The sequence below is a fragment of the Protomyctophum parallelum genome, assembly GCF_964188405.1.
Source record: "Protomyctophum parallelum genome assembly, chromosome: 3".
Lineage (NCBI taxonomy): Eukaryota > Metazoa > Chordata > Actinopteri > Myctophiformes > Myctophidae > Protomyctophum > Protomyctophum parallelum.
In genome coordinates this window covers 22,168,424-22,195,845 of record NC_139698.1, presented here as the reverse complement: position 1 = coordinate 22,195,845, position 27,422 = coordinate 22,168,424, and the positions used below count along the sequence as shown (strand labels likewise).

The window sequence follows — 27,422 nt, the reverse complement described above, 5'->3', positions numbered from 1 at the left end:
CTTGTTAAAGCACAGAATCCCTGAGCACAGAATCCCAGAGCTCATTACACAACAAAGCCCCTTCCAACCGTTTCAGGACCCCAGAAGACCTGAGAGAGTTGTCTTTCATTGCTTAAGAATTCCTGGCCGAAGGCCACTGGTTCCCTTAAGAAGTTTAGGGAAATATAATGCCTGAGGAAAGGCGATACAAGCTCATGAGTGGCGTACGTGACACATTGTGAGCTTCCAGATCTGCTCATTTTGGCCTGGGACACCACCGATCGACTACGTACATTCTGGCTTGATGAGTGAGCGCTGGCAGAAGCGGCTGCTCAGTCCACCATCCCCATTCCCATTACCTCAGTTCTCCACTGGGTGGCGCCATAAAGAGCAAGAGGACGCAACAGGAGCGTGACTAAGCAATTTTACTTTAATTTTAAAACATTATGTACACAGTGAGTTAACAAACCATTCATTATTCTGCAATAACTTACATTTTTTAGTATGAACACACATTTCATAAGAATCGCATAGGAAATTAAACGACATAGCGATGGGATATAATTCAGTGCATTTCAACACACATGTTCAATGCATTTCTCAAGACTTTGTATGAGAATCACTGATAAGCTGATACAGCTGTGTCTGTTTCCATTGACAAACTCGTCAAGTGATGATAAAATAATCATTCCCTCCTTTTTCTCTGCTATCTCATCCTTGTTGGCCGGTATCGCATGTTCTTAAAATTCTGACATTTATTAATCTTCACTCAGCTGATAGCTGCCCAGATGTGATTAACCAAAAACACCTCTAGTACCACTAAGTTACAGGCCCACAGTGAGCGACCCCCTGTGACCCTTCTTGACACTGTCTTTTGTTGCCACTTTCCCTTCCCCCCCTCCAGGTCTCCCACCGTCTTCCTGGCGCTGCCGGTTTTGTGGGGACCGAGGCAGTGACCTAATTAAAGTTAATAACCCAGTGAACCAGTCATAACTCCAATGCTGACCTCGTGTGTTCCCTTAACAGCTGTGTGGGGAGTGACCCCTTGACCTCTTGGGTCGACCGGGCGAGTCTTTGGCCTCTTATTTGTGAGGAAGCTTCCCAGGTAGACCGCGTTTTTTTTGGAAATATGGCCACTTAAGTCAGTAGGAAGAATAGGGTACATCCTAGTGAGGTTTCTCGATGTGGCAAAATGCTTGAGAAAACATCAAATATGTCTCATATGGCCGTGCGGCCAAGCAGCCATCCCTTACAGCAGGTTTATGGTTTATAAAATGTCCCCTTCCTTAGCCTCAGCTTCTCCACAATAAAGTTAAGTTAGGTCAAAAGCCTCAAAACATCATCGATAGTCGCATTTGTATCGGTATTGGTATGTCTGCCATCGGCGTGCTTTGGTGTCGGTCAGTTCACCTATTGCGTCAAGAGAGGCTTGTCTTACGATGGAAAACCGGACACGGGATTGAGTCTACCAAGGTGTTAGGGAGGACATATCCTATCCAAATGAGACGGAGCCTCTGAGTCTCTCTCTACCTCCTTCCTCCTCCTCCTCTTCTTCTTCTTCTTCTTCTTCACTGGCTGGGGCTCCGCTCGCCGCCGCCACCGCCGCGGACGGCCGTCATCAGGTGGCTCTTGTAGGTCTTGCTGAGTCCCGTCATCCAGAACTTCAGCAGCCGGACGTTGTCCTCCTCCCCGGGGCCCGTGGCCCCCAGGAGGGCCAGCACCTTCTGCGTGTCCTCCCGGCCTCGGCCGTCCACCTTGGAGAACTTGAACAGCACTTTGACTTTGCTGCGTTCGGCAAGCAGGGAGGTGGGTGGTTCACAGGGGGAAAGGGACAGAGATACAGGTGAAGGTAGCAGCAGGGAGGTGGTTCACAGGGGGAAAGGGACAGAGATACAGGTGAAGGTAGCAGCAGGGAGGTGGTTCACAGGGGAAAGAGGGACAGAGATACAGGTGAAGGTAGCAGCAGGGAGGTGGTTCACAGGGGAAAGAGGGACAGAGATACAGGTGAAGGAATAGAGGAGGGAGGTGGTTCACAGGGGAAAGGGGACAGAGATACAGGTGAAGGAATAGAGGAGGGAGGTGGTTCACAGGGGAAAGAGGGACAGAGATACAGGTGAAGGTAGCAGCAGGGAGGTGGTTCACAGGGGAAAGAGGGACAGAGATACAGGTGAAGGAATAGAGGAGGGAGGTGGTTCACAGGGGAAAGGGGACAGAGATACAGGTGAAGGTAGCAGCAGGGAGGTGGTTCACAGGGGAAAGGGGACAGAGATACAGGTGAAGGTAGCAGCAGGGAGGTGGTTCACAGAGGAAAGAGGGACAGAGATACAGGTGAAGGTAGCAGCAGGGAGGTGGTTCACAGGGGAAAGGGGACAGAGATACAGGTGAAGGAATAGAGGAGGGAGGTGGTTCACAGGGGAAAGGGACAGAGATACAGGTGAAGGTAGCAGCAGGGAGGTGGTTCACAGGGGAAAGAGGGACAGAGATACAGGTGAAGGTAGCAGCAGGGAGGTGGTTCACAGGGGAAAGAGGGACAGAGATACAGGTGAAGGTAGCAGGGAGGTGGTTCACAGGGGGAAAGGGACAGAGATACAGGTGAAGGGATAGAGAGGAAAGGACAATGGAGAGATACATGGTGAGTGAAGAGTCACGTGGAATCAAATGTAAAAGTCTTTACTGTAATCCTACGTGTTACGTGCAAAAAGACTAGACAAAACAAAACGACAAGATATTTAACCCATTTAGGCCCGACGTCGAAATTTATAAAATGTCTTCTAAATCCTGACAGTTTTGTGTCAGGATTTGCGCCACATTTTCACGAAAAAAAAAAAAAAGCAGACCTACAAGCTCGTAGCGCGCCACTCGGTGGCGCGCTATGAGCTTGTAGATCTGCTATTTTTCAATAGCTAAATTATAACATAATGTTTAAAACACCAAAAGGGGTTCCCGCCCAAAATGGGGTTGAACCCCAACAAACACTCGGCTTGTTTGTAGGTTTTTTCCATCAGGCGCCCCCGGCTGGCCAGGGGAGTGATTAATACCGTTGTACAGTCTGCTCTATTAGTCGTGATGAAGTGAAACAAACATCTTAAACGGGCGTGGCGCAATATTCTTCACAAAGGCGCCTTATTCTGTGAAAAGAAGAGGAGGAGGCAGAGGCTTTGACTCACTTCATCCATTCCTCCTTCAGACAGAGGAGACAGTGAGACACCACGTCTATCGACAGGTTCTCATTAGACAACGCCACCTCCAGTTTATTCAACAATGTAGGACCTGAGAGAGAGAGAGAGAGAGAGAGAGAGAGAGAGGTTACTCATACTGTATAAGCCTTTTGGAGTGTAGACCTTGAGAGCAACAGAGGAGCTTTACCAAAGATAACCATCAATACATGCATGTACTGTATGTATGGAACACCTATACAGCAATCTCATCAAATTCTACTTCATTAAAAAAATTCAAACATAAGTTTAGGACCCACTTAATTGACCAGATCACTTAATCACTTAATTATATTTCTTTGTATCATCTATTCTTTTCTCTAATCATGTAAATAACCAAACATTCTAATCATGTTCTTGTTGTGTTTTTGTTTTGTTGTTTTGTTTATGTTTTATATACTGCAATCATGTTTTCTGGATATTCTATATCTCATGTACAATGTTTCATTATAATTTATATAGGTAGAGGCCTCGTATAAGCCCCTTGGGCTTTTTTTTGCCTCAGTCTAGCACTTTACCCTTCTTATATTTATATGTTCACTGTGTTGTTTTTATACTGTGCTGAATAAATAAAATAAAAAAAATAGGATTCCTCACCCCTGTCTGTGGGCTGTGTGTTGGCACTGCTGATGGCGAACTGGTAGACGGAGGCCACGTCGTGTTCACACATGGCCAGGTACTGACATCCTTTCTCTGCGTTCATCACATCCACCAGCACTGAGAACTCTGGAGGAAGGAACACCAAAACCAAGAGCTTTACCCCCCAACAATGTGACAAAATGCTCTGAAACCATTTTATATATTTGAGCTTGTTTTTTTTCGTTTTTCTTCCACAGATATTTGTCTTTTGGAATGAAGTGCACCAAATAATCTTAAGTCTTTCAAAGTATTTTTTTAACCCTTCATTCTCCCAATTTAGCCACTATGCCAATTAACCCATTTTGGGGCGGGAACCCCTTTTTGTGTTAGCATCAGTGTTGGGCAAGTTACTTTGAAAGCGTAGCTTGTAAAGCTACAAGTAGCTCACCATGGCAGTAGCTTGATCAAGCTACATAGCTACCCCTGGAGAGATGTAGCTTGTAAAGCTACAGCTACATGGAAAAAGTAGCTCAAAGTAGCTCAGCTACTTTTTATTTTTCAGCGTTAAATTGAGAATGTACATGCGGGAGACCCCTCCTCCCCTCTGGGAGACCCCTCCTCCCCTCTGGGAGACCCCCCCACCCTGCTCCCCTCGGGGAGACCCCTCCTCCCCCTGCTCCCCTCTGGGATTCCCCTCCCACCCTGCTCCCCTCTGGGAGACCCCTCCTCACCCTGCTCCCCTCTGGGAGACCCCCCCACCCTGCTCCCCTCTGGGAGACCCCTCCTCCCCCTGCTCCCCTCTGGGAGACCCCCCCACCCTGCTCCCCTCTGGGAGACCCCCCCACCCTGCTCCCCTCTGGGAGACCCCTCCTCCCCCTGCTCCCCTCTGGGAGACCCCCCCACCCTGCTCCCCTCTGGGAGACCCCTCCTCCCCCTGCTCCCCTCTGGGAGACCCCCCCCACCGTGCTCCCCTCTGGGAGACCCCTCCTCCCCCTGCTCCCCTCTGGGAGACCCCCCCACCCTGCTCCCCTCTGGGAGACCCCTCCTCCCCCTGCTCCCCTCTGGGAGACCCCCCCACCCTGCTCCCCTCTGGGAGACCCCTCCTCACCCTGCTCCCCTCTGGGAGACCCCCCCACCCTGCTCCCCTCTGGGAGACCCCTCCTCACCCTGCTCCCCTCTGGGAGACCCCCCCACCCTGCTCCCCTCTGGGAGACCCCTCCTCCCCCTGCTCCCCTCTGGGAGACCCCCCCCACCCTGCTCCCCTCTGGGAGACCCCTCCTCCCCCTGCTCCCCTCTGGGAGACCCCTCCTCCCCTCTAGGAGACCCCTGCTCCCCCCTGGGAGACCCCTCCCACCCTGTGATACCAGGGCCAATCAGAGGCCAATTAGAGGCAGCTGTCAAGTGCTGATATGCCCTCAAAGCAATCAGAAAAAGGAACAGTCCTTGATTTTTCAAAGGGGGTTCTAGTACAAGAATTAACACAGCAACCAATGGTCAAAATTAATATATTTCTTTCATGTTATTGCCCAAAATTGTAGCTTGTAACTTGAGTAGCTAAGCTACAAAAAATGACCCAAAAGGTAGCTGAGCTACTTGACGAGGTACACAAATATGAATGTAGCTAAAATACCACAAGCTACAGCAAAATGTAGCTCAGCTACGTAGCTCAGCTACATGTAGCTTAATACTCCCCAACACTGGTTAGCATTATGTTATGCTTTGGCTATTGAAAAATAGCAGATCTACAAGCTCGTAGCGCGTCACTCGGTGGCGCGCTATGAGCTTGTAGATCTGCTATTTTTGAAAAAATCGAAGAACGACTGACATAGAAACATAGCTTTTTCATAAGACTGTCAGGATGGATGTAGAAGACATTTTTAGAATCTGATCTCAGGTCAAAAATGGGTTAATCTTCCCCACACTGCCTTCCCCACACTGTCAATTATGTTCGTGTAGACACTCGGCCAACCCCTTGGACACATCACTTTCCAACCCCTGGACTGTCTCTGTGATGGTGGTCAGGTACTGTCCACCATCAGCGACACACGAGTGCAAAGTAGCTACTCTCCTGAATTGTGCCGAGGTAATTCAGGAAAGCAGCTACCGCCGTAAATGACCAGATTCTAACGTGAAAGACCTTCGTTGTTCCCCGTACCTGATGAACTGACGTGGGCAGGGATGGACACGTCAGGACTGAGACCCAGGAAGTTGCATTTGTAAGCTTCCTCGTACTGGGCACTGTATGGCACCGAGCGCACACAGCCAACCGGGAGCAAGGCCTGATGGGACACAGGTGCGTGTTAGTTAATATTGCAAACATAGTTGGCAAAATGGCAAACAAACATAATAAACATTGCAGCAGTGGTAGCTTTCTCCATTCATAACCACATGCCAAAACACACTATTCAAAATTGGAATGAGGCATTCGACATCGTATTATTGAGCCTCTCTCTTTGGAAAATGGTAAGCATAATAGCTCAGAGTAAAAGCTGCCATATCTGCCCGGCAAAGAAAGATGCAACTTGCAGTTGCAACTGAGTATTGTGAGTCATTGGTGTGGACATGGCCTCGACCCAAAGGTTTACACTGTGAAGAACCTAAAGATTTAATACCGTTTTAATACATACAGATTCTGAGAAAATGCATAGGATAACTTTAGTTTGACCATTACATACATGTACATGCCATCACCTTTGCAGTAGGGGCTTTTTTTCTTTTTACGCAACAGCTGTTTATTCAAAGCACCTCTATGGCTTGCAGAATCGCTAATTAATTAATTAATTATATAATATCATGAAGGTTCCACCCCCAGTTCATGTAGTCTGTCATTTAAGACAGGGGTTCTCAACGTTTTTGGCTGGGGACCCCCGGAAATGCTTAGGCCATGTCTCGCGACCCCCGCCCACCCTCCCTCCCCACCGCCAATGCAAACCTTAATAATAGAGAAAATATATCATACCGGTAAATGAATACTGAAACCAGATATAATCATTAAGGAAAGTTTATGCATGTACTATGTGTACTATGAAAACTCTTCATTTCCATTTTCCCAGCCATTCAGTTGCAAAAACAATTACATGCAAGAGACCCCAAATTTACCATCTAGGGAGAATCCCCTAGTGCTAGAAAATGTGATAATATTGTAGCTTTCTGTGTGTTTATCAATCCATTTGTGACACCGTGCCAAAACACACATTTCAAATTTAGCCTATAACCTAGAGTTCTCAAATTCTGACTGAACCCGACCCGACCCGACATAAAAAATAACAATAATAATTCTGTTCCGTCTGTGTATTTATCTGTTATGAAGACGGTGCTGACTGGGCATTTCACTTTCACTCTGTGATAAGAGTTCTCAAATTCTGCTCAAACCCAAACCAAAATGTAATGCTAATTAGTTGTGCCAGGCCGGTTAGGGCCGGGTCTTAATTTTCGGGTCCGTTGAGAACAACCTGTACATATAGAACCGAAGCATTCTACTTGAAACTGATGACCCTCTTATATAATTGACCCTCTCCTTTTGAAAAACGGTAGGCTCAGAGCCTCAGACTATTATGTTATTATACTGGCATGAACGTAGTTACCTTACATTACACAAGATGTACTTCTGCTTTCAAGATGTTACACAAAAGGTTTCCTATATCCCCTGGAAATACCCTAAAGCTGTAATACAACGCTAATACGATTACGTACATAGATTCTATGGAAACGTATTATGAAATGTGTAAGTGTGTAAGCAATGCCTTCTACAAACGCCTTCTAAACCCTAAAAGTTCTAAAATAAGGAAGAAAGAAAAAACATAGCTATGACACAGACGCTTTCCCGGGTTAACATTACATACTGTACACGGATATCACCTTTGCAGCAGGTTCTTTTTTCACCAGCAGTTTTTTAATATGCAAAACACCTCTACGTTGGCAATCGCTAACTGCTTCATTCATTCAATTTCATTCAAGTAAATATAATAATAAATAATCCATTCTCCTGCAGATTCCAGCTCCAGTTCATGCAAGCCACGACCCCAAAAATCTGGGGGAATAATTGTCATGGTGATTATTTTTAAGGTATACACGCACCCCTGTCCCCTAGTGTAGAAGATATGTGATATAGCATTGCACAAGGAATTGTATTATGAATTTCGGTAAAGCAAGTATTTATTTTACCATTACATACATTCACTGGCAATTGTTTACATGTCAAGCACCTCTGGCTGGCAAACTCACCACAAACCCATTCACTTTCACACTTTCCCCTTGTGCCAAAGGCATTCACTATCCCCACTATCCAAAACCACTAAGTCATATTTCAAATTTCAAATAGGCTAGTACAGTGGTTCCCAAACTTTTTCATGTCAAGTACCCCCAAATTGACACTAATTATCCCACGGACCCCCATTTGAAAAGACATGCCAGGGACCCCCATAAGAGGAGATTTGTACGGCTCTAGCAGTGATTCCCAACCAGTTTAATTTCAAGGACCTCCCCCATTTTTACATGCATTTCGGCTACAGACCCTCCATTTAATGGCATTTCTATCTCTGGGACCCCAATTTATATTGTAAAATCAATGTTAATTTAACTCTGAGTGAGCAGTTCCAAACTATCAGTTAGCTGGGTACCCCCTGGAACTTCCTCAAGGACCCCTGGGGGTCCCCGGACCCCACTTTGGGAACCACTGGGCTAGTAGACCTGTCTCATTTTATGGTAGTGTTGACATACGTACCAGTTAACACACAGACTTATGATGCTTGCATCATAGCTATTTATTGTACAACGGAGTATATAGGGCTTAAGTGGTTAAAGGGCGTCTCTGTAACCTCAAAACTACGTAAATGCTCCCTTTCACTTAGGCAAGCAGGGGTATTCCAGAGCCTTCCAAAGCAAGCTCTCAACACACAATTGGTAAGTTCTATGTATGATTTTAAAATGTCCATCTCACAGTAGAACGATAGGATTCTGTTTAAGAAAAATCTTACAATGTCACAATGTTTTCTGTTCAATCTCAAATCCTGTATTGTTTGGTGTCTACTTATTAGATTTAGACGGTGGTTCCCAAACCTTTCAGGTCGAGACCCAAAAGAGAGATTAGGCGTTTATCCCAGGAGTCGGGACCCAAACTACTGAAAAAAGCACTTTTTGACCGACCCAGTGTTTGTAAAACAGTGGATTATCAGAGCATTCTTCTACACCTACACAATAACAATAAGTATGCGGTTTTGAAAGTTGTTCCGAACCAGAACATCCAGATTCCAGTAGTGGTACACATACAGTACCCTGAAGCTGTCTGCCTCCTAAGACTATAAATATAACACTGCAGGCCACTTAACAGGTCAAATATTTGTGCAATAGGGCGCAGCGTTTTTGAGACACTTGGAAGCACTTTATCTAGTGTGTCATTTGATATTGCTGATAAGAGTTTTAGGCTAGCCATGGTGTTGCATATTATACCCAGGGCCATTTGTATTGTGCTTTTTGGTTTTGTACTTTGTTTCATGTCTTTTATGAGCGAGTGGTTATCTCTCAAAAGTCAATAAACATGTCAGTGACATCGAATGGCAGGTCAATGCATCGTTGTTTACTAACAAGATAGTAAAAATGCTACAGCATGTTGTCAATAGAGGGTTTGTGTGTGATGTCATAAGCAACTGATAATGTAAGAAACAGCAGACAATTGTAAATAATTTCTTTGAAAAATTAAAGAACGACTGACATAGAAACATAGCTTTTTCAGAAAACTGTCAGGATGTAGAAGACATTTTTTAGAATCTGATCTCAGGTCAGAATGGGTTAAGAGCTATGGTAGTACGGTACTGTACTAGGCATGGCATGTGGCAGTTACCTTCAGCGTGATGAAGGCCGACTGGATGAGGCCCGGGTCGGCGCCTCTCCAAATGACTTGGTTCCCCATGAGAACGTGCCACGCCAGCTGACGAAACTCAGCCGCCCCGAGGACCTGTCAGGGATCAAATAGACAGCATCGGTGTGAGGCTGGTAAACGTCCATGTCAAATAATTGGTTCCCAGACACTGGGTCTCGGGACCCATTTGTGGGTCATTTTGTTATGGGTGCCTTTATTTTTTGTTTGCTAAATTTCGTTTTTAATTATTTTTTACTTTACTTTACTAATTTCCATGAATTAAAAACATTTAATTTCATGAAGAAATCAAAGAAAAATCTAAGAAATTCCACAAATTACAAATGTGTGAGAAGTAGTGAAAATAGCCGATCTACAAGCTCACAATGCACCGCTTCGCACCGCGTTGTGAGCTTGTAGATCTTGCTATTTTCACTAGTTTGGGTCCCGGGCAAACGTTACATTTTTTTTTTGGGTCCTGAACTAACATGTTCGGGAACCACTGAAAACCAAAACCCCTTCTCCTGTGTCGTTCTCATGATGTCTCCTTCTTCTCCACTTAATTTTATGCCTCAATAAGATCAAAACACGCACACGTACAGTCGTATTAGTCCTACATGGGCCAATAGGCAATAGGCTTCAGCAGAACAGCACAATATTAATAATATTCCTGCGCACACACATGCACACACACAGACAGACAGACAGACAGACAGACAGACAGACAGACACACGCACACAGTAAAAAATATTGATGTAGTTATCGTGAGACGGTGAGCCGAGCACTGAATAGACAATGGACAATGTCTGACGTGATATGACTCAACATGCGTGAACACTGAGGTAATAACCAGAACAAACAGTAACAAGAACAGTAACCGCACCTGCCTCAGATGTCTGAGGGACTTGAACTTTGGACCGGGAAAGTCCTCAAATTTCCCGTCATCGCCGGACAGCAAGTACCCGTACAGCTCCGTCTCTGATTGGTGGCGCTGTGGTCTGGCCCCGCCTTCTTCAGCTCCCTCCCAGCAGCTCATTTCCTCCTCTTGTTCTTCAGGAACAAACATGAAACTGTGTTTAACATTTAGACCTGAGAACGATTCTACAAAATGTCTTCTAAATCCCAACGGTTTTCTGAAAAACCCATGTTTGTCAAGCAGGGAGGCACTGGGTCCCATTTTTTAGAGTCTTTGGTATGACCCGGCCGGGGATCGAACCCCCGACCTCCCAGTCTCAGGGCGGACACTCTAACCACAAGGCCACTGAGCTGGTATAATATGTTTGGCTTGTTTTCCTATAATGGTACACTAGGTTCCACACTAGGTTGGTGGAAAATAATATTTACCCATTTTGGGCGGGAACCCCTTTTGGTGTTTTAAACATTGTTATAATTTAGCTATTGAAAAATAACAGATCTACAAGCTCATAGGTCTGTGCTTGTAGGTCTGCTATTTTTGAAAAGTCGTGAAAATGTGGCGCAAATTTGGAATTTGGACGTTTTTAACTCTAATCTTTGCTTCTGGGGGGTTCCTGGAACAACATATTTTCAGATGGGGGTCGGAGGCCAATTACATATAATGTTTTGGGTCCTTGACATGAAATATTGAGCACCACTGATGAGGTATTTCAGAAAACCGTCAGAATTTAGAAGACTTTTTTTAAATTTTGCCGTCTGGCCTAAATGGGTTAAACTAAAGGAAGATAAACACTGGGTCCTCCCCGGCTTCCTGTTTCTGGAGTCACACGCTTCCAGATCAAAGCTTCAATTTCCTTCGAGCCGCATGTTTTACAGCTTTCCAACTGTCTGACACAGTTTCAACAGACAATGAACTGAAAATCCCAGGTTCAAAAAACGATCTACAAACTAACTAACAAAAAATTAAATAGAATCTTTGCTATAGCTTTCCCACAACAGATGGCCTTGCATTCCTTCATCCTACCCTTTTCAGTTTCTCAAAATAACTGAAATAAGACATAAACTAAATAAAGTGTCATTTTCCGATTATGCTACTGATTAATCGTGCATCCATAGAAAAAACTACACTGAAATCCAACACCAAACTGTTTTTCTTAATGAAATTAATGAAACGTACTGAATAATTCTAATGCATACTTCTAAATGAGTAACAACAACTGTGGTTTAACCCATTTCGACCGAGACAGATTCTACAAAATGTCTTCTAAATCATGACAGTTTTCTGAAAAACCCTATGTTTCTGTATCAGTGGTTCTCAAACTATTTCATGTCAAGGAGCCCCAGAATTACTGTATATGTAATTGGATCTGAAAATATGTTGTTCCAGGGACCTCCCCAGAAGCAGAGATTTGAGTTTAAAACATTCTGAAAGAATATATATTCAAAGATTTGTGCCACATGTTCACGATTTTTCAAAAATAGCAGATCAACAAAGCTTGTAGATCTGCTATTTTTCAATAGCTGAAGTATAACATGACACCAAAAGGGGTTCCCGCCCAGAATGGGATAATAGGCACATGTTGGGTTTCGGTTTACCAAGCACTGTAACGGCGGTTGTGAAATTCCATGACACTGCTTTGCACCTTGCCAAAAATACGGAATGCTTTAAAGCCTCCTATTTCCTGTTGTTTTTGGCACCCTGTGTTATTTTATGTCAACAAATAGGAATGTTACGAAGCAAAACCATGGAACTTCACATATTGCATTGAACATGCGACAGAACTACTGTAACCATGTCTAGAGACCATACCATTAAGATATTGGTCAGAGGGTAGCATTGCTAAATGGTGCATTTATATAGCGCCTTTATCCAAGGTGCTTTACATAGATTGTGCATTGTGCATTACACACACACACACACACACACACACACACACACACACACACACACACACACACACACACACACACCGATGGCGGCGGAAACCATGCAAGGCACTAGCCAGCACATCCGGAGCAATTAGGGGTTCAGTGTCTTGCTCAAGGACACTAACTCTGGGGGGAGCCCGGGTTCGAACTGGCAACCATGCGGTTACCTTCCGGCCACTCTACCCCTGAGCCACCGCCGCCCCGTAGCATACCGGAATTTTATTTTATATCTTCGTGAAATTACTGAAAAATAAAATTGAATTTCGTTTTTAATTCATGAAAGATGTTCCTTTTTTGGGGGGGGATGCTTTTGAAAATGTTTTGAAATAAATAATTAAAAACAAAATGCAGGGGGAAAAAAAAGAAGAACAGGGGCCCATAACAATGTGTCAGCGGACCCACAAACGGGTCCCGACTCAGCGTTTGGGAACCAGTCATTCCTATACTGTGCTGCTTCGGGACGGGAATATCCCAAGAAAGTCACAGGAAAACAAGCGCCGGTCACCGACTGGTCATATGCGTTCATCGTGTGAATCACAGTCTTTTCTGGTGTTTTGACGGCTGTGAATAAGTCTTCAGAGGCAGTGCGCACGCACGCACGCACGCACGCACGCACGCACGCACGCACGCACGCACGCACGCACGCACGCACGCACGCACGCACGCACGCACGCACGCACGCACGCACGCACGCACGCACGCACGCACGCACGCACGCACGCACGCACGCACGCACGCACGCACGCACGCACGCACGCACGCACGCACGCACGCACGCACGCACGCACGCACGCACGCACGCACGGACGCACACACACACACACACACACACACACACACACACACACACACACACACACACACACACACACACACACACACACACACACACACACACACACACACACACACACACACACACACACACACACACACACACACACACACACACACACACACGTGTCAAGTCTGATGTCTCAACTCTTGGTCCTCTGTCCACACCACATGACATGACATGGAATGACATCATGAACCTCAAGGAGTCGAGCCAATCTCTGCCCGGAAAGACAACGGACAACGGATCCCTCAGAATCTACTCTCTGTCCGTCCTCCTCTGTATTAAGGGAGCAACTGCAGCTGCTCAGCCTTTTATCATCATTTACAGAGCGAACCGAGGCAGTTCCGATGAGTAAAGCTACAACTCCCAATTGTGGTCAAGACAAAAGAATGTCACCCCCAAAACACTTAGGCAGGAATGTTACCGCCACAATGGGGAATTTTCTAAAAGTATATTTGAACAGTTTGCACCACTATTCACTAGATACACATTTGTACCCCCTTTGCTTTGATTTGTATTCCTCATGATAAAAGAAAGACACTATTACTTTGAAACATTCCTCAGCAGTATTACACTTACACAAAGTATAAGGCTTAATGCGATTAGAGCTGAACAGGTTTTGAAGGAATTGTCATGATCGTGATGATATTGCAGTCTGTGTTGCAACATAAAAAGCAGGAGTTAACATAATAATGTCTAACAGTCTAGCAATGATGATGGGGATTTATTAGGGAGGAATAAGCCAAGTTGTTCAATATTCTGGTACAGTGCGGTTGACTCAACCTCTGTGGACGTGCTTACAAGAATGCATTAATCCATTTTGGGGCGGGAACCCGTTTTGGTGTTGGCACTATGTTATGAAAATGCTATTGAAAAATAGCAGATCTACAAGCTCATAGCGTTGTAGGTCTGCTATTTTTGAAAAATCGAAGGACGACTGACATAGAAACGTAGCTTTTTCAGAAAACTGTCATTTTCAAACAGACATTTTTAGAATCTGATCTCAGGTCAGAATGGGTTAAATAACGGGCATTCCTTCACACTGTTGTCAACCGTTTACTCACAGCGGGCAGGCTGAGTCTCTGTAGAGAACAAATTGAAAATATGTACAATCATTATGTCTCACGACTCATTTGGACGATTTGCGTGAGATCAAGTGCATGTATTGGCAGCACTCACACTCAGTCAGTCTATGACCATTATACTGTCAGGTGTACCGTCTACTATGAGATCAAGTGCATGTATTGGCAGCACTCACACTCAGTCAGTCTATGACCATTATACTGTCAGGTGAACCGTCTACTATGAGCACTGTAACTACGGGACCAGTATGTCATACCTGTCTGTCTCTCTATATGTGAAGCAAGTCTGTCTGAGCAAGGTGATACATACATTTTCCATTCGTTTTTTTATTTTCAATTTAGTTGGTTTTCATTCCTTTTTAGGTTTAGTTTATTTCTTATTTTGTGAAAAGGCTTAGTTTTAGTTAAATTTTTTATTTGTTCAAAATGTTTAGCGTTTTTTTATTTTATTATTGTATTATGGATGGAATAGTTAGGGGCGGGGCGGTATTCAACAAGTTCCAAACAATAGCAGATATACAAGCTCTGAATATGTCACATTTTAAGTTTTATTTATTTTATCTTTTGGGACATTTTCTCAATGCTTTTACCGTAGTTAGTTTTATAAACACACAATGCCGTTCGAGTTATAGTTTTTTGTTGTTGTAAAGCTTTGTATTTATTTTTATATCAGTGAACTAATTTATTATTATTTATGTTTTTAATTCTAGTTTTTGTTATTTCGTTTAGTTCCAGTTAACCCCAGTCTTGTCAGCCCTACCTGTGTGTCTCTCTATGAGGACCAGAGTGTCCTCGGTCGGAGCTCCCTCCAGTAGTTTCTCAGTCAGGCGACTTCCACAGGCCTTCAGCAACCTGAGCGTACAAAGAGCACACCAAGTGGAATCTTATTATTATCACTGGGTTACCAGGGGGTCGTCGTCGCCATGTTAGCTTATCCCTTTTGGACCGAGACCGATTCTACAAAATGTCTTCTAAATCATGACAGTTTTCTGAAAAAAACCTATGTTTCTATGTCAGTGGTTCTCACACTATTTCATGTCAAGGACCCCCTGAATTATATGTATTTGGCCTCCGACCCCCATCTGAAAATATGTTGTTCTAGGAATCCCCTAGAAGCAAAGATTTGGGTAAAAAACGTTCGCTCTGAAAGAATATATATTCAAAGATTGTGCCACATTTTCACGATTTTTTCAAAAGTAGCAGACCTACAATTACAAGCTCGTAGCGCGGCACATAATGCTTAAAACACCAAAAAGGGTTCTCGCCCCAAAATGGCTTATTACCACGGACACACAAAATGAGAATTACCAGGAATGCATGAAGAGATAGCCCTGAATGACCAGAACAGGTCTGTTATGCATTAGTTTTGCACAAAATACTTGACCAAATGTGCTGACCTCATCACATTTATGATGATGGCTATGGCCGTTTTTTTGCCCAAGAAGTGTTTTTTGTGCATAACGAATGATTGGAATGGATTCAGAATCATGAAAACTTAAATAATGATGAAACTTTGAAAATGTCTGCCTTACTGTATAAGTGTATGTTAATGGTAAATATTGTCAGGGCGAAAATAAAAAATGTAAACCGTTTATGTGTTTTTACTGTTTTATAGGGTCCATAGAACAGAAAAAACATGGTTTAAAATAATCTCCCGGAAACATTAACTTAAGTACATAATGGCATACACTACGATTCCATTACTGCCTCAGACACACAAAATGAAGAGATAGCCCTGAATGACCATAACAGGTCTGTACAAAAGGAACCAAATGGACCCTTACAGGTCCATTTGGTTCCATTTGTACACTCTCAGAGTTAAGGGGGTCCTTGCAAATAAAACATCTGAGTACCACAAGTGGTACTGCGGACACATTTGTCCGTGTACAGACTTGTTGATGGCCCTTGCTATTTTCCATTTTTTTAAATACAATTTGTTATCAGTGCACAGATGAAATAGAAAATTATGAATATAACAAACAAACCAAAGGGACACATTAGCAAACACATAGCAAACACAATATGGATAATAAAAGGGGAAGACAAATGTAAAAGGGCAACAATTTAACAGAATATTAATGGTAATGCAATAGAAATATCTGCCTCGGCAAAAAAAAGTATGTTTTGAGTAGGCACTTAAAAGCTACAGTACAAGTGCCTACAAGTAGCTGTCCTCAGATGTAGAGGGAGACTACTGAAATCCAGAGTTGATACAAGAATAAAGTGTGGCTCTGAAGCCTTGAGACATGAAACCAGTTATTTTTGGCAAGCAACACTGCCATGTGATTCCGAGGGTTCTTCCAGGGATAAATTAGCTAAATTATACCGTGGGGTGACTGGATAGGACGTTTCTAACTTTTTACCAGGGACATGGAATACCAAAACACAAACACAAATACCAACGCCGCAAATCCGGCGACCTCGGAACGGTCACTACCTGGTATTCCTAAACGTAACCTCAGTTAAACTAAGCCTAATAAACCCTAACATTAGTTATCCTAAGTAAAACAAATACAAGAACCGCCCCCGCGTGTGGTAGGGCTTTAACAACTACGGACTAAAACTATTCAACTAGTCGACTAGTAAATCCACTAGTTGACCTTGTTGGTAATAGTTGACTAGTTGATAAGAAAGACTATAGCTATAGTCACCAATGTACACAGTACACAGTACAAATATTTAATTCCAAAGAAAATAAAAATAAAACGTTTTTTCTTTGTTTTTGAGTGGTGCAACCACTCCTACATCCAGCTTGCAATGTCCGTGTACCTGTGTACCTACATGTGTACCTGTGTACGTGTAACTATGAGCACGAGTATGTGACTTATTTATACCAGTAGGGGGCGCCAGAAACAGAGAGAGGGTAGGTGCTGTGTCTCTAATGAGAGAGAGAGAGAGAGAGAGAGAGAGAGAGAGAGAGAGAGAGAATAGAAGTGAATGCCCTAGCGTGTGGTCGGCGGAGAAACAAATGGGGTGTGTGTGACTGTGTGTTTTGGGGTGAGCCTTCCGGTTACCGGGACATATATCAGTACCTTAAGTATACCGTGGACTGGATAGGACGTTTCTACCAGGGACATTATCATCATCGGTACAGTGGTACAGCTGGTGACTCTGTTGTCAGGACAAGTCAACACATGTGATCCAGAAAGCACATATTGACAGTCATGTTGTCTGACTGCAATTACATGAATTCAGAGTTTCCAAGTTAACCGTTTGTGTGTAAAATAAAAGTAACCTTTTCTTACCTGCCCCAAACGCATTTTAATCGGAACATAACTTTTTACATGGGGCAAAAATGGTTCAGAATGTCTAATCTGCCTGTCTGCTACTATGCTCAATTAAGCAGCAATCTCAGGAGCTCATATACTACACTTTTAAAAAGTATGCGAAAGCGATAAACAGAATGGCAATGGAATAGTAATAAATCTGAGATTACACATGCAGGAAACGGGGGGGGGAGAGAGATGATGAGTCACCGCTAAGCCAGCAGTCCGGGCCACCTGTTATAAATATTAAGTTGCCCAGAGCTCTATAATAGGGCCTTTCCTCTTTTCGCTCGGCTCTACACCAAATATCCTCGCCCCAAAATAGCCAATCTATAATCTCGAAACATGCCGTGTTCCTTGTAGATTAGTCTGGCATGGACATTCTGTTGCCTCCCACACATTTCAAATGTTTCTGTCTGGAGCACAGAAGCTTGGATCATGGAAGTGAAAGTGGAAGTGAAGCCTCCTCGGCTCCTTCCATTTCGTCTTTACAGTCGCGCAAATTCATCCTAGTATAAATCAAAATCATCTAAGCATATACAGCTTGCTGCTTAGCAGTAGAAATGGATATTAACCCATTTAGGCCTGACGTCGAAATTAAAAAAATGTCTTCTAAATCCTGACAGTTTTCTGAAATACTTATGTTATTTATATCGGTGGTGCTCAATATTTCATGTCAAGGACCCCCAAATTATATGTAATATGCCACCGAGCCCCATCTGAAAATATGTTGTTCCAGGGACCTCCCCCAGAAGCAAATATTTGAGTTTAAAACGTTCGCTCTGAAAGAATATATATTCAAAGATTTGCACCACATTTTCACGATTCTTCAAAAATAGCAGACCTACAAGCTTGAGATCTGCTATTTTTCCAATAGCTACAAGTATAACATATAAAACACCAAAAGGGGTTCCCGCCTAAAATAGGTAAAAGAATTTAATGTAAAGATATTGTAAAATAAAATAAAAATTGTGAACGGAAATGCCAGCTTCCTTACTCAGATTTCTAAGAGTCTAAGAAGGTTGTAGATCGGCTATTTCCTCTATTTTATGAAAATATCTGAACATGGAAACGATTATGACGATCTAATAATTGTGATTAGGCGATTATGCAATATTTGTGACAGGCTTAGTTGGGCACAGGGCTAACCGTGTTCCCGCTCCCATCTCTCTCTCTTTTATTTTATCATTTTAATCCCAACGATTTTGTAACCCATTTTTGTCACCCAGTGTCAATTATTTAATGTAATCCTGTGCTCTACACTCCCTCCACCAACCTGGGGAGAGCAACGGACTGACCTCATGCTTCCTTCAGTGCATGAGCGTCCAAGCCGCCCGCTTCTTTTCACCTGACAGGGGGGGGGGGGGGGGGGGTGTCCCTGGAACACGTTATTACAACCAGTTCCATTCCCCTCCATCAGGCGCCCCGGCTGGCCAGGGGTTGGCCAGTTTGTCCCGCTACCATCTCTATGGAATGTACAGTGCAGTGTTGTTTTCGTCGACTAAAACTAAGACGAAAAATGCTCGTCAACTACCTTTTTTCACTGACAAAAACGAATAGAAACCAAATGAAAACTAATCTATGATGACTAAAACTAAGACTAAATATACTGACAATTTCGTAGACAAATAAAAACTAGAGTAAAATGTTAGGAAGTATAAGTACAAGTAATTTTGGTTGCATGCTGAAAATAGCTGATCTACAAGCTTGTAGATCGGCTATTTTCAGCAAGTGTAATCATTACGATGGCATCAAGGCCCACATTTTAGTTGACTAAATCAACTGTAGATTTAGTCGACTAAAATCTTATGACATTTAGTCGACTAAAAATCTGACTAAAACTAAATGAAGTTTCAGTCCAAAGACTACGACTAGACTAAAATAGAAATTTGCTGCCAAAAACAACACTGGTACAGTGCAAGCAGCAAAGGACAGTGAGTGCACTCACCAGCTGAAGGAAGAGTGCAGGCTGGCCCAGAGGTTCGGGTGCTGGGTGAGCGAGGTCAGAGAGCGCGCTGCGTTGCCACTCCTCTGGTGGGGGAAGACGGCGGGGGAGAACACGCTGTTCATCCTCACGGCTCGCTGGGGGCAGACGCCCTGCTCGTTGTCAAACACCTGGAAGAGACGGGACAGGACAGGACAGGACAGGCACCATGATGCCAGGTTAAGGGCCGATTCATACTCCTATTTTAGAGCCGAATAAAAGTCGGTTCGGCGCTGTAGAGCCTACAATTTGACGTCATTTGAGGTTCGGGGGGGCGGGTACCGTCCTAAAGTCGGCTCTTCGGTGCTACTGAAAATTTCGGACGAGCCGAAATCATTTCGGCACTACAGCGCCGAAACAGCGGTAAAATAGGAGTATGAATCGGCCCTTAGACTGTGATAGCCGTTTTTATTTCCAGGGAGAAGGAGGAAAGAAAAGTCCACTTCAATTCGGCATAGAGTAGCGCAAACGTCTCTGCTGATTTCTGATCGTCTGCACCTTTGTTAAATTGACGCACACACGTAGACACACACATACTCCTCTCTCTCTCTCTGTCGGTCCAATTAATTAGTCTCATGTCATGTCATGCAGCTGCGTCTAGATTATCCGGGCGGATCCTGCCGGGAGCTGCCTATGCCATAGAAAGCATAGGTGGACGCCAGGCTAAGGCGCGATTCATACTCCTATTTTAGAGCCGAATAAAAGTCGGTTCAGCTCTGTAGAGCCTACAATGTGATGTTATTTGAGGTTCGGGCCCGCGGGGGGGGCGGGTACCGTCCTAAAGTCGGCTCTTCGGTGCTACTGAAATCATTTCGGCACTACAGCGGTAAAAGAGGAGTATGAATCGGCCCTAAGACTGTGATGACTCAAAGCTCAAGGCTTTAGATTCCCGCTTTTTCCTCCCAAAATTGGTCCGCGTCCCAAACATGGGTCCTGACTCCTGCCTGACCCAGTGTTTGGGAAACGCTGACCACCGCATGCCTGTGCATGCCTCCTCTGTTACACAATCACCAGACGCTTCTTTTCACCCGATAGTTTCATCAGGAGAAGGTACTGCAACTATCTATTCTAAAGTATTTGTACTACAGATTAGAACTTCAAGGGAAATTCCACTTTAAAAGCAACATTGAAATCATTTACTAGCCTGGTAAGGTCAACCACCCCGGTCGCGGAATTCTAATTCAATTTGAATTCCGCGACTGCGGGGTGGTTTACCGAGCTAATAATTTACCACGTTGAGGTAAAACTGACTTTGGCCCTATTTGGAAGGGACTAGTTTTATTAGGGGAGGTGGTGGGACAAAAAAAACGCTCTCAAAGGGCACCTACGGATGGCTGCAATTCGAAACTGGCCCCCGTAAAATCTGAATCCCCCCCACCCCTTTTCCCCCTCACTGTATATGTTTATTTCCCCTTTTGACCTCCTTTATGATGAATTCCTGTTCTGTTCTTTGACTATATAGAAGTGTCTATTTGTACGTCTCTAAATGTTTTGATGACTTGAACAAGGTGGACCCTCTTGTAAACAAGTGTAATGCTTAATTGGGTCGTCCACTCACAGTTAACAGTCTTTGTATTGAGTTTGTGCTTGAAATGTACTGTAATTCTGCAAACTGTTAATAAATATTTCAATCAATCAATCAATCAATCACAATTATGTAATTAATACCAGAGCATCTCTGTGGTTCTTAATCTTGCTGTAATTGGTCATGTCAGACATTCTAATGGATGGCGTGCTCCCATGATGCCATTAAAGAGTCTGTGTATTTGACCTATAATAAATAAGCCCTGGCTGACAATAGCAGTCCTGTGTGAATGTGCTCGTTCGTAGGAAAGGAAGCTCCTTTCCTACGAACACCTGCTTTCTCTCTTTTCATCAAACATGGAGGCGCTTGAGGTCAAGTCCAGCTCAGAGTCATAACCCCCGGCAAGATTTCTAGAGAACTCTCATCCTGTGCGAAAGTGGTCGCTGATACCAGGAGCTGTCCTGTAATAACAATTAAATTATAGGATGTTGTCCTGCAGGCGAGTTCCCATCCGAACAGTAGCTTAAATCATCCCCAGCATGCGCCATCGCTGAACAGACATAGTGGCCGCAACAGGCGCACCATCTGTACATAAATCACAAATGTGATGCATATCTCTATGCTGACTCACCATTGACAAACTATTTTAGCATCTAGAGACGCCCGCCAATAAAGCTGCCAGCTTTATGGGCCATCTGAATGAATGGAAATTTGAGTGTGCGTGCGTGCATGCTTGCGTGTGTGCGTGTGTGTGTACTGTACATGTGGCTACCTTAAGGGCGGTGCTTTGCAGACTCTGTATGGTGAGTCTGAGATGCCGCAGGAGGAATGGCCAGGAGTTGATGAGGTAGATCCTGTCCATCGCCACCATGACGATGCTGTACCAGCGCTGGAAGCCCCTGGCCAGGCTGTCTTTGATGAAGAACGTGTGGGAGAAAACAAAGCCGTGCTGCTCGTCCCCGAAGAAGATGGGACCCTCCCGGCCCGGACAAACCTGGAGGAAAACACACAAACAAGGGGAAAAAAAGAGGAGTGTGAGTGAGGAGGAAGGGGAGGAGGAGGTTGGGAGGGAGGTAGCACATGCAGCGTGAAAGAGTCTCTCTGATTGTCTTGCTTGTTTGTTTGTTTTTTAGCTGGTAGTTTCTTTCATTTCATTTCCTCTGTAAACGTAACTCAATTAATCCATTTTAGGCGGGAACCCCTTTTGGTGTTTTACTTTTAAGCATTATGTTAAACTTTAGCTATTGAAAAATAGCATATCTACAAGCTCAAGTGCTACAAGTGCCACGCTATGAGCTTGTAGGTCTGCTATTTTTGAAAAATCGTGAAAATGTAGTGCAAATCTTTGAATATATATTCTTTCACAGTGAACGTTTTTAACTCAAATTTGTTTGCTTCTGGGGGGTCCCTGGAACAACATATTTTCAGATGGGGGTCGGCGGCACAATTTCATATATTTTTGGCGGTCCTCGACATGAAAGTGTTTGAGAACGACTGACATGGAAACGTGAAGTTTTTCATAAAACCGTCAAGATTTGGAAGACATTTTGTAGAATCGTCCTCTCGGGTCTAAACGGGTTAAAGACATGGGACTCAAACACACACACACACAGACGTACGTTGTCGTTTACCTCACAGCTGAGGCTGCGTACGCAGGCCTGGCGCACCACGCTGAAAAGCTGCGGCTGCCTGGGGTGCTGGTGGCTCAGGAAGCGAATGCCCGTCTCGTCGTCGACGCTCACAAAGCCAGGGTGAGACGCAGGTAGTGACCGGCAACCCTGTGGGACGAGAACAAAAAAAGACATACATGTTACACACAAATAAGCCGTGGGGGGCTGACACGCTGTTGGTTCAAAGTCCTCAAGAGTGGCGAGGACAGGTCTCATTGGACAAAGTGAATGAGAACTGCTCTCTTTTCTCACAACATTCAGCGTCAATATGCCCTTGAGCAAAACAAAAAAAAGCTCAATTATAGACTAAGATGGTGTATTATAGTTAGAAAAAGAGGTTGTGCTTCATTGGAGTGCTAGGAAAGATATTTTCCAAAATATACTGTATAAAAAAGGCATCGCTTGCATCTCTCGCTTTCTCTGCCTCTCCGAATACCAGAAAGCTCGCCTCATTCTCTCTAACCGTGATTAAGCAACACAACTGTTTTTTAAACATGTAACTGTGAAGTACCGAAATAAACTATTAGTTCAAAACACAGTTGCCTCGGGAGTTAATCCGGTGGAACTGTAGAATGGTCTCTACCTGGTATTCCGAAACATGACCTCAGTAAACTATGCCTAAACGGTTAAACCTAACCTTATTCCTAACCTTAGCCTCAGTAAAACACTGCAAAAACCTACCTAACCCTATTCCTAAACGTAACCCCGGTAAAACTATGCCTAACCCTAAACTTAGTCATATAACCTTATCCTCAGTAAAACAAATACATGAATACAAGTGCTCGGCGTGCGGTCGGCGGACAAAAATAAATAAATAGGGCGAGCGTGTTTTATCGGTTATCGTCTCTCTTTATCTTCTCTTCCCGACATGGTTGAGCACACCCTAGAGCCTGCCTGATGTTTCTTCCATGTTAAGGAGGAGGTTTCCATTGCCACTATCACATACATTGCTTGCTTTGGGTGGGACAATGTCAGGTCTCTCCTCTATACTGTATGTAGTGTATCACTCTTTAGACAACTTGTTGTGATTGGGCACTTTAATAATAACATGTAATTGAATTCACCAAAACGCACAAGCGGTAATGTTTTGTGATGTAAAATTTGAGTATTTTGTTCTCCTTGACTCGACGTTTGGTATGATAGTTTTAGGAAGAGAGAAAAGAAAAAAAGGATTTACAAAAAGTTATTTATCCCCAAACATTTTCTGAAGTTGAACTGTAACCATGCCCCACTTCTTTGCACAATTTACAATTTACGTCCATGCGGTTTCTCTATTGTAGAGCATGTAAAAAAGGAGAGCACGTGTTAAATTCAAGTCAAATGAAGTCATGACCTTGTGGAGGCCAGCTAGCTGACATTTGTCACAGAGGACAGTCTTGTCCTCCTCGGGCTCCTCACCTCGCACATGTCACCCCTCTGTGACGCGGAGGTGTTGGCCCTCATGGTCAGTCCTTCTCCCTCGCGGTCCCCATCTCGGTCCCCCGGCGCTGGGCCCCCCGAGTGGGACGGGGGAGGGGACGGTGTGTGCAGGGCCTCGGTGCAGAACAGAGTGCGAGGGCCATGGAGTTCACAGAAGTGACAGAGAGCCACCAGGGCATTCATCTGTGGGGTAAAAGATTGACAATCATGTTGGGTCAGGGCTCATCAACATCTGTACACAGACAAACCAGACAAAGACATGTCCGCGGTACATTTTTGATTTTCTTCTTTACACACCATTATAATGTTCTTATTAAGACCCAAATACTGAATGTCAAGTCTCGGGGTTTCCTTCAGAATATGTACAGTATGACAGTGATTTACTATGACTCGAGTCTATGGCATATAGGAGTCCACTAGCACTACTGGTTGTATTCCAGTTATAAACGTTGTATTCCCATATAACTCTGAGATTGTGCAAATGAATGTAGGGTTCATTTGGTTCCATTTGTACACTCACTCTCAAGAGTTACAGACCTGTTATGGTCATCAGGGCTAGCTCTATAGTTTATGCGTTTCTGGTAATATTATTGTCCGCTCTGTAGGGCTGGGTGCAATAACCGCAATACCGCCATACCGCCGGTATGTAACGCATACCGCGGTATCGGGTTCATTACCGCAGTTTTTTTTTATGAAATGAAAAGTGTATCATAATAAACAGTGACACTCAGTCAGTCTAATCATGCCAGCAACACAACAACACCAGAGGGAGTTCAAAAAACCATGTGCAACCCAGATTCGGCAGCTACAAGGATTGATTGATTGATTGATTGATTGATTGATTGATTGATTAAAATATTTATTAACAGTTTGCAGAATTACACTACATTTCAAGCACAACTCAATACAAAGACTGTTAACTGTGAGTGGACACTTGTTTACAAGAGGGTCCACCTAAATTCATTTCACTCCTATGCCACAAAAATGGAACGCCCTACCAACTGTCATTAAGATGTAAATCCCTTGACTCCACCCACCCCTTTCCCCCCTCACTGTATACGTTTTCCCCCTTTTTACCTCCTTTATGATGATTTCCTGTTTTTGGCTTTATAGAAGTGCATAGTGTACAAAATGATATGATGAATTGTAAACAAGTGTAATGCTTTATGGCAGGGGTATTCAATTAGATTAGGCCTCCTATGTGACACAGACCGAGTAGAAAGAAACGTGCCATTTTATCATGACTATTAGTGAGGACCTATTATATGAAGATAGGTTCAAAAGTGGTCCTTTAATGATTACCGTCATTATGGTAATCTCACAATTAATATCGCACACACACCATACCTGTAACTTTTATTAGCCCTTAGGGGGGCGGTAATAACCGCCATACCGGCGGTATGGGGGCCGGCAATAACCGCGGTAATAAAAATCCCATACCGCCCCAGCCCTACCGCTCTGTTAGCCCCTTTCGGGACCCTACGTAAAACTTTTTTGATATTTTGTTGAGTTTTACGTTGGGTCCCTGCTCGCTACTGTACTTTCGTATGGAAATTCCTATATGCGGATATGGAGATTCTCTCTAAAATAGGACCCGCGGCATGTGACGCCATTATTTTCATTGAGTTATTCTGAATTCGGTAACTTTAAGTAGCTATACATCCAGCTGCGAATATCTCCTGTGGCGCGGAAGCCGTTAAGTATTTTTAATCTTTGTTTGACCGATTTGGTCGCTTTATTTCTTCTTGTTTGTTTACCGTTTATTGTACCGCCTCCCGGTGTGCGGTTGGCTTGTGAGGCTACGTCCCTGCCTCTGATCTGCTGTGTCATAGCTATAGCGCCACTAGCTAGCCAGATAGGCGGTACAATGAGGTGTCAATAAACAAGAAGAATCCAAGCTTCCAAATCGGGCAAACATATATTAAAAATACGCTTCCGCGCCACAGGAGATATTCGCAAAGGTATGTATGTGTACTTATACTTTACATATTCAGAAAGCCTCATACTGAAGAATATCGTCAAAGAGCGCGGGGAGGCGTTTTAACATGTAAACATGAGCCAGTAAATGTTTTAATCAGGTGGCATGGACGACGTGGAACAGGACCCAATGCACTGGGTCGAACAAATGTCAGAAACTTCAGTAGCATTTGGGTTCTGCTTGGAGGGCTACCGCTCTGTATAGCTTCACACTGTACAGATATTAGTACTATGTTTACATACATGCTATGTAAATTACATGAACATATCGATGACTCCTGACCTGGCCGTTGTGATTGACAGTTGTGTTATTGTGTGTATATATACCATAACTGCATCATTACAGTGTATTAGACCAATTGAATCACTTCTTAAACCCTTCTCATTATGTACTTTGTTGACCCCCACGCAGGGATCTACTTGACCCCTCCTCCTTTCCAAACCTCTTTGACTAAAATTGCCGTTCTACAAGCTGATTGACCGAATTAACTAGTTGTTTGATTGAATACTTTATTAACAGTTTGCAGGGGATAAAAGCACAGAAAAGTACAGTTCAATACAAGCCATCTGCTAAGAGGATTTCTAATATAACCCAAGAAACGGTCCTTTCCTCAAATTCAACTCATTCTGAACATTCAACGACATACAACTATAAAGTACTATGGAAAAACACATTATATAAACGGTTAGAACTCAAAATAAATAATGTGTATAGTAAAGAGGTCTTTGGGGAGTGGGGCTTTGACTTTTTACTGGGGCATCCCCGTGCAATGTTGTGAGCCTGTAGATCTGCTACTATGCTGGATGTTCGCCTATAATTAGCCTATTATCACAATCAAGCCCACAATAGGGATATTTTTTAGGGTACATGTGGATGTGACTAAACAACTATCTTACCTTCAGGACCAGAACCGAGGCGGTCACTCTTCTCTGACTGACCAAATGACAGGCGATCCGCCGCGTGACACTTCAGCGAAGGACATTCATCACTCCAAATGTTATCAGACAAAAACTGACAAGACAGAGACACTAGTACACTCTCTAAAAAATAAAATAGTTAATGTCCTTCGTTTATTCGAAATCCCATAATTGCCAATCCTCGGTGGTTATACCATTTGTGTGTGTATTGTATATTCTTCTTTACAAGCAGCGGCAGCAGTGCTAGTCAGTTTGGGCAACAACAGCCCGG

General features: G+C 43.9%; 1 protein-coding gene across 2 annotated transcripts; it reads right to left on the bottom strand.

Annotated features, from left to right (window-relative positions):
- Nucleotides 1-407: 407 nt before the first annotated feature.
- flcn (folliculin) lies at nucleotides 408-27,422 on the bottom strand. 2 transcript variants are annotated; one of them, XM_083760391.1, is made up of 12 exons: nucleotides 27,131-27,422; nucleotides 24,236-24,439; nucleotides 22,787-22,945; nucleotides 21,940-22,161; nucleotides 19,607-19,773; nucleotides 15,153-15,244; nucleotides 10,512-10,678; nucleotides 9,613-9,726; nucleotides 5,929-6,052; nucleotides 3,792-3,920; nucleotides 3,147-3,249; nucleotides 408-1,764 (listed from the first exon to the last, which is right to left on the bottom strand). In XM_083760391.1, the coding sequence occupies exons 2-12, from the start codon at nucleotides 24,437-24,439 to the stop codon at nucleotides 1,548-1,550; spliced, it is 1,698 nt and encodes a 565-aa protein (XP_083616517.1). In that variant the 5' UTR covers nucleotides 27,131-27,422; the 3' UTR covers nucleotides 408-1,547. The 2 variants fall into 2 exon arrangements, with proteins under 2 accessions (XP_083616517.1, XP_083616518.1); XM_083760392.1 differs by having other exon boundaries at nucleotides 22,799-22,945.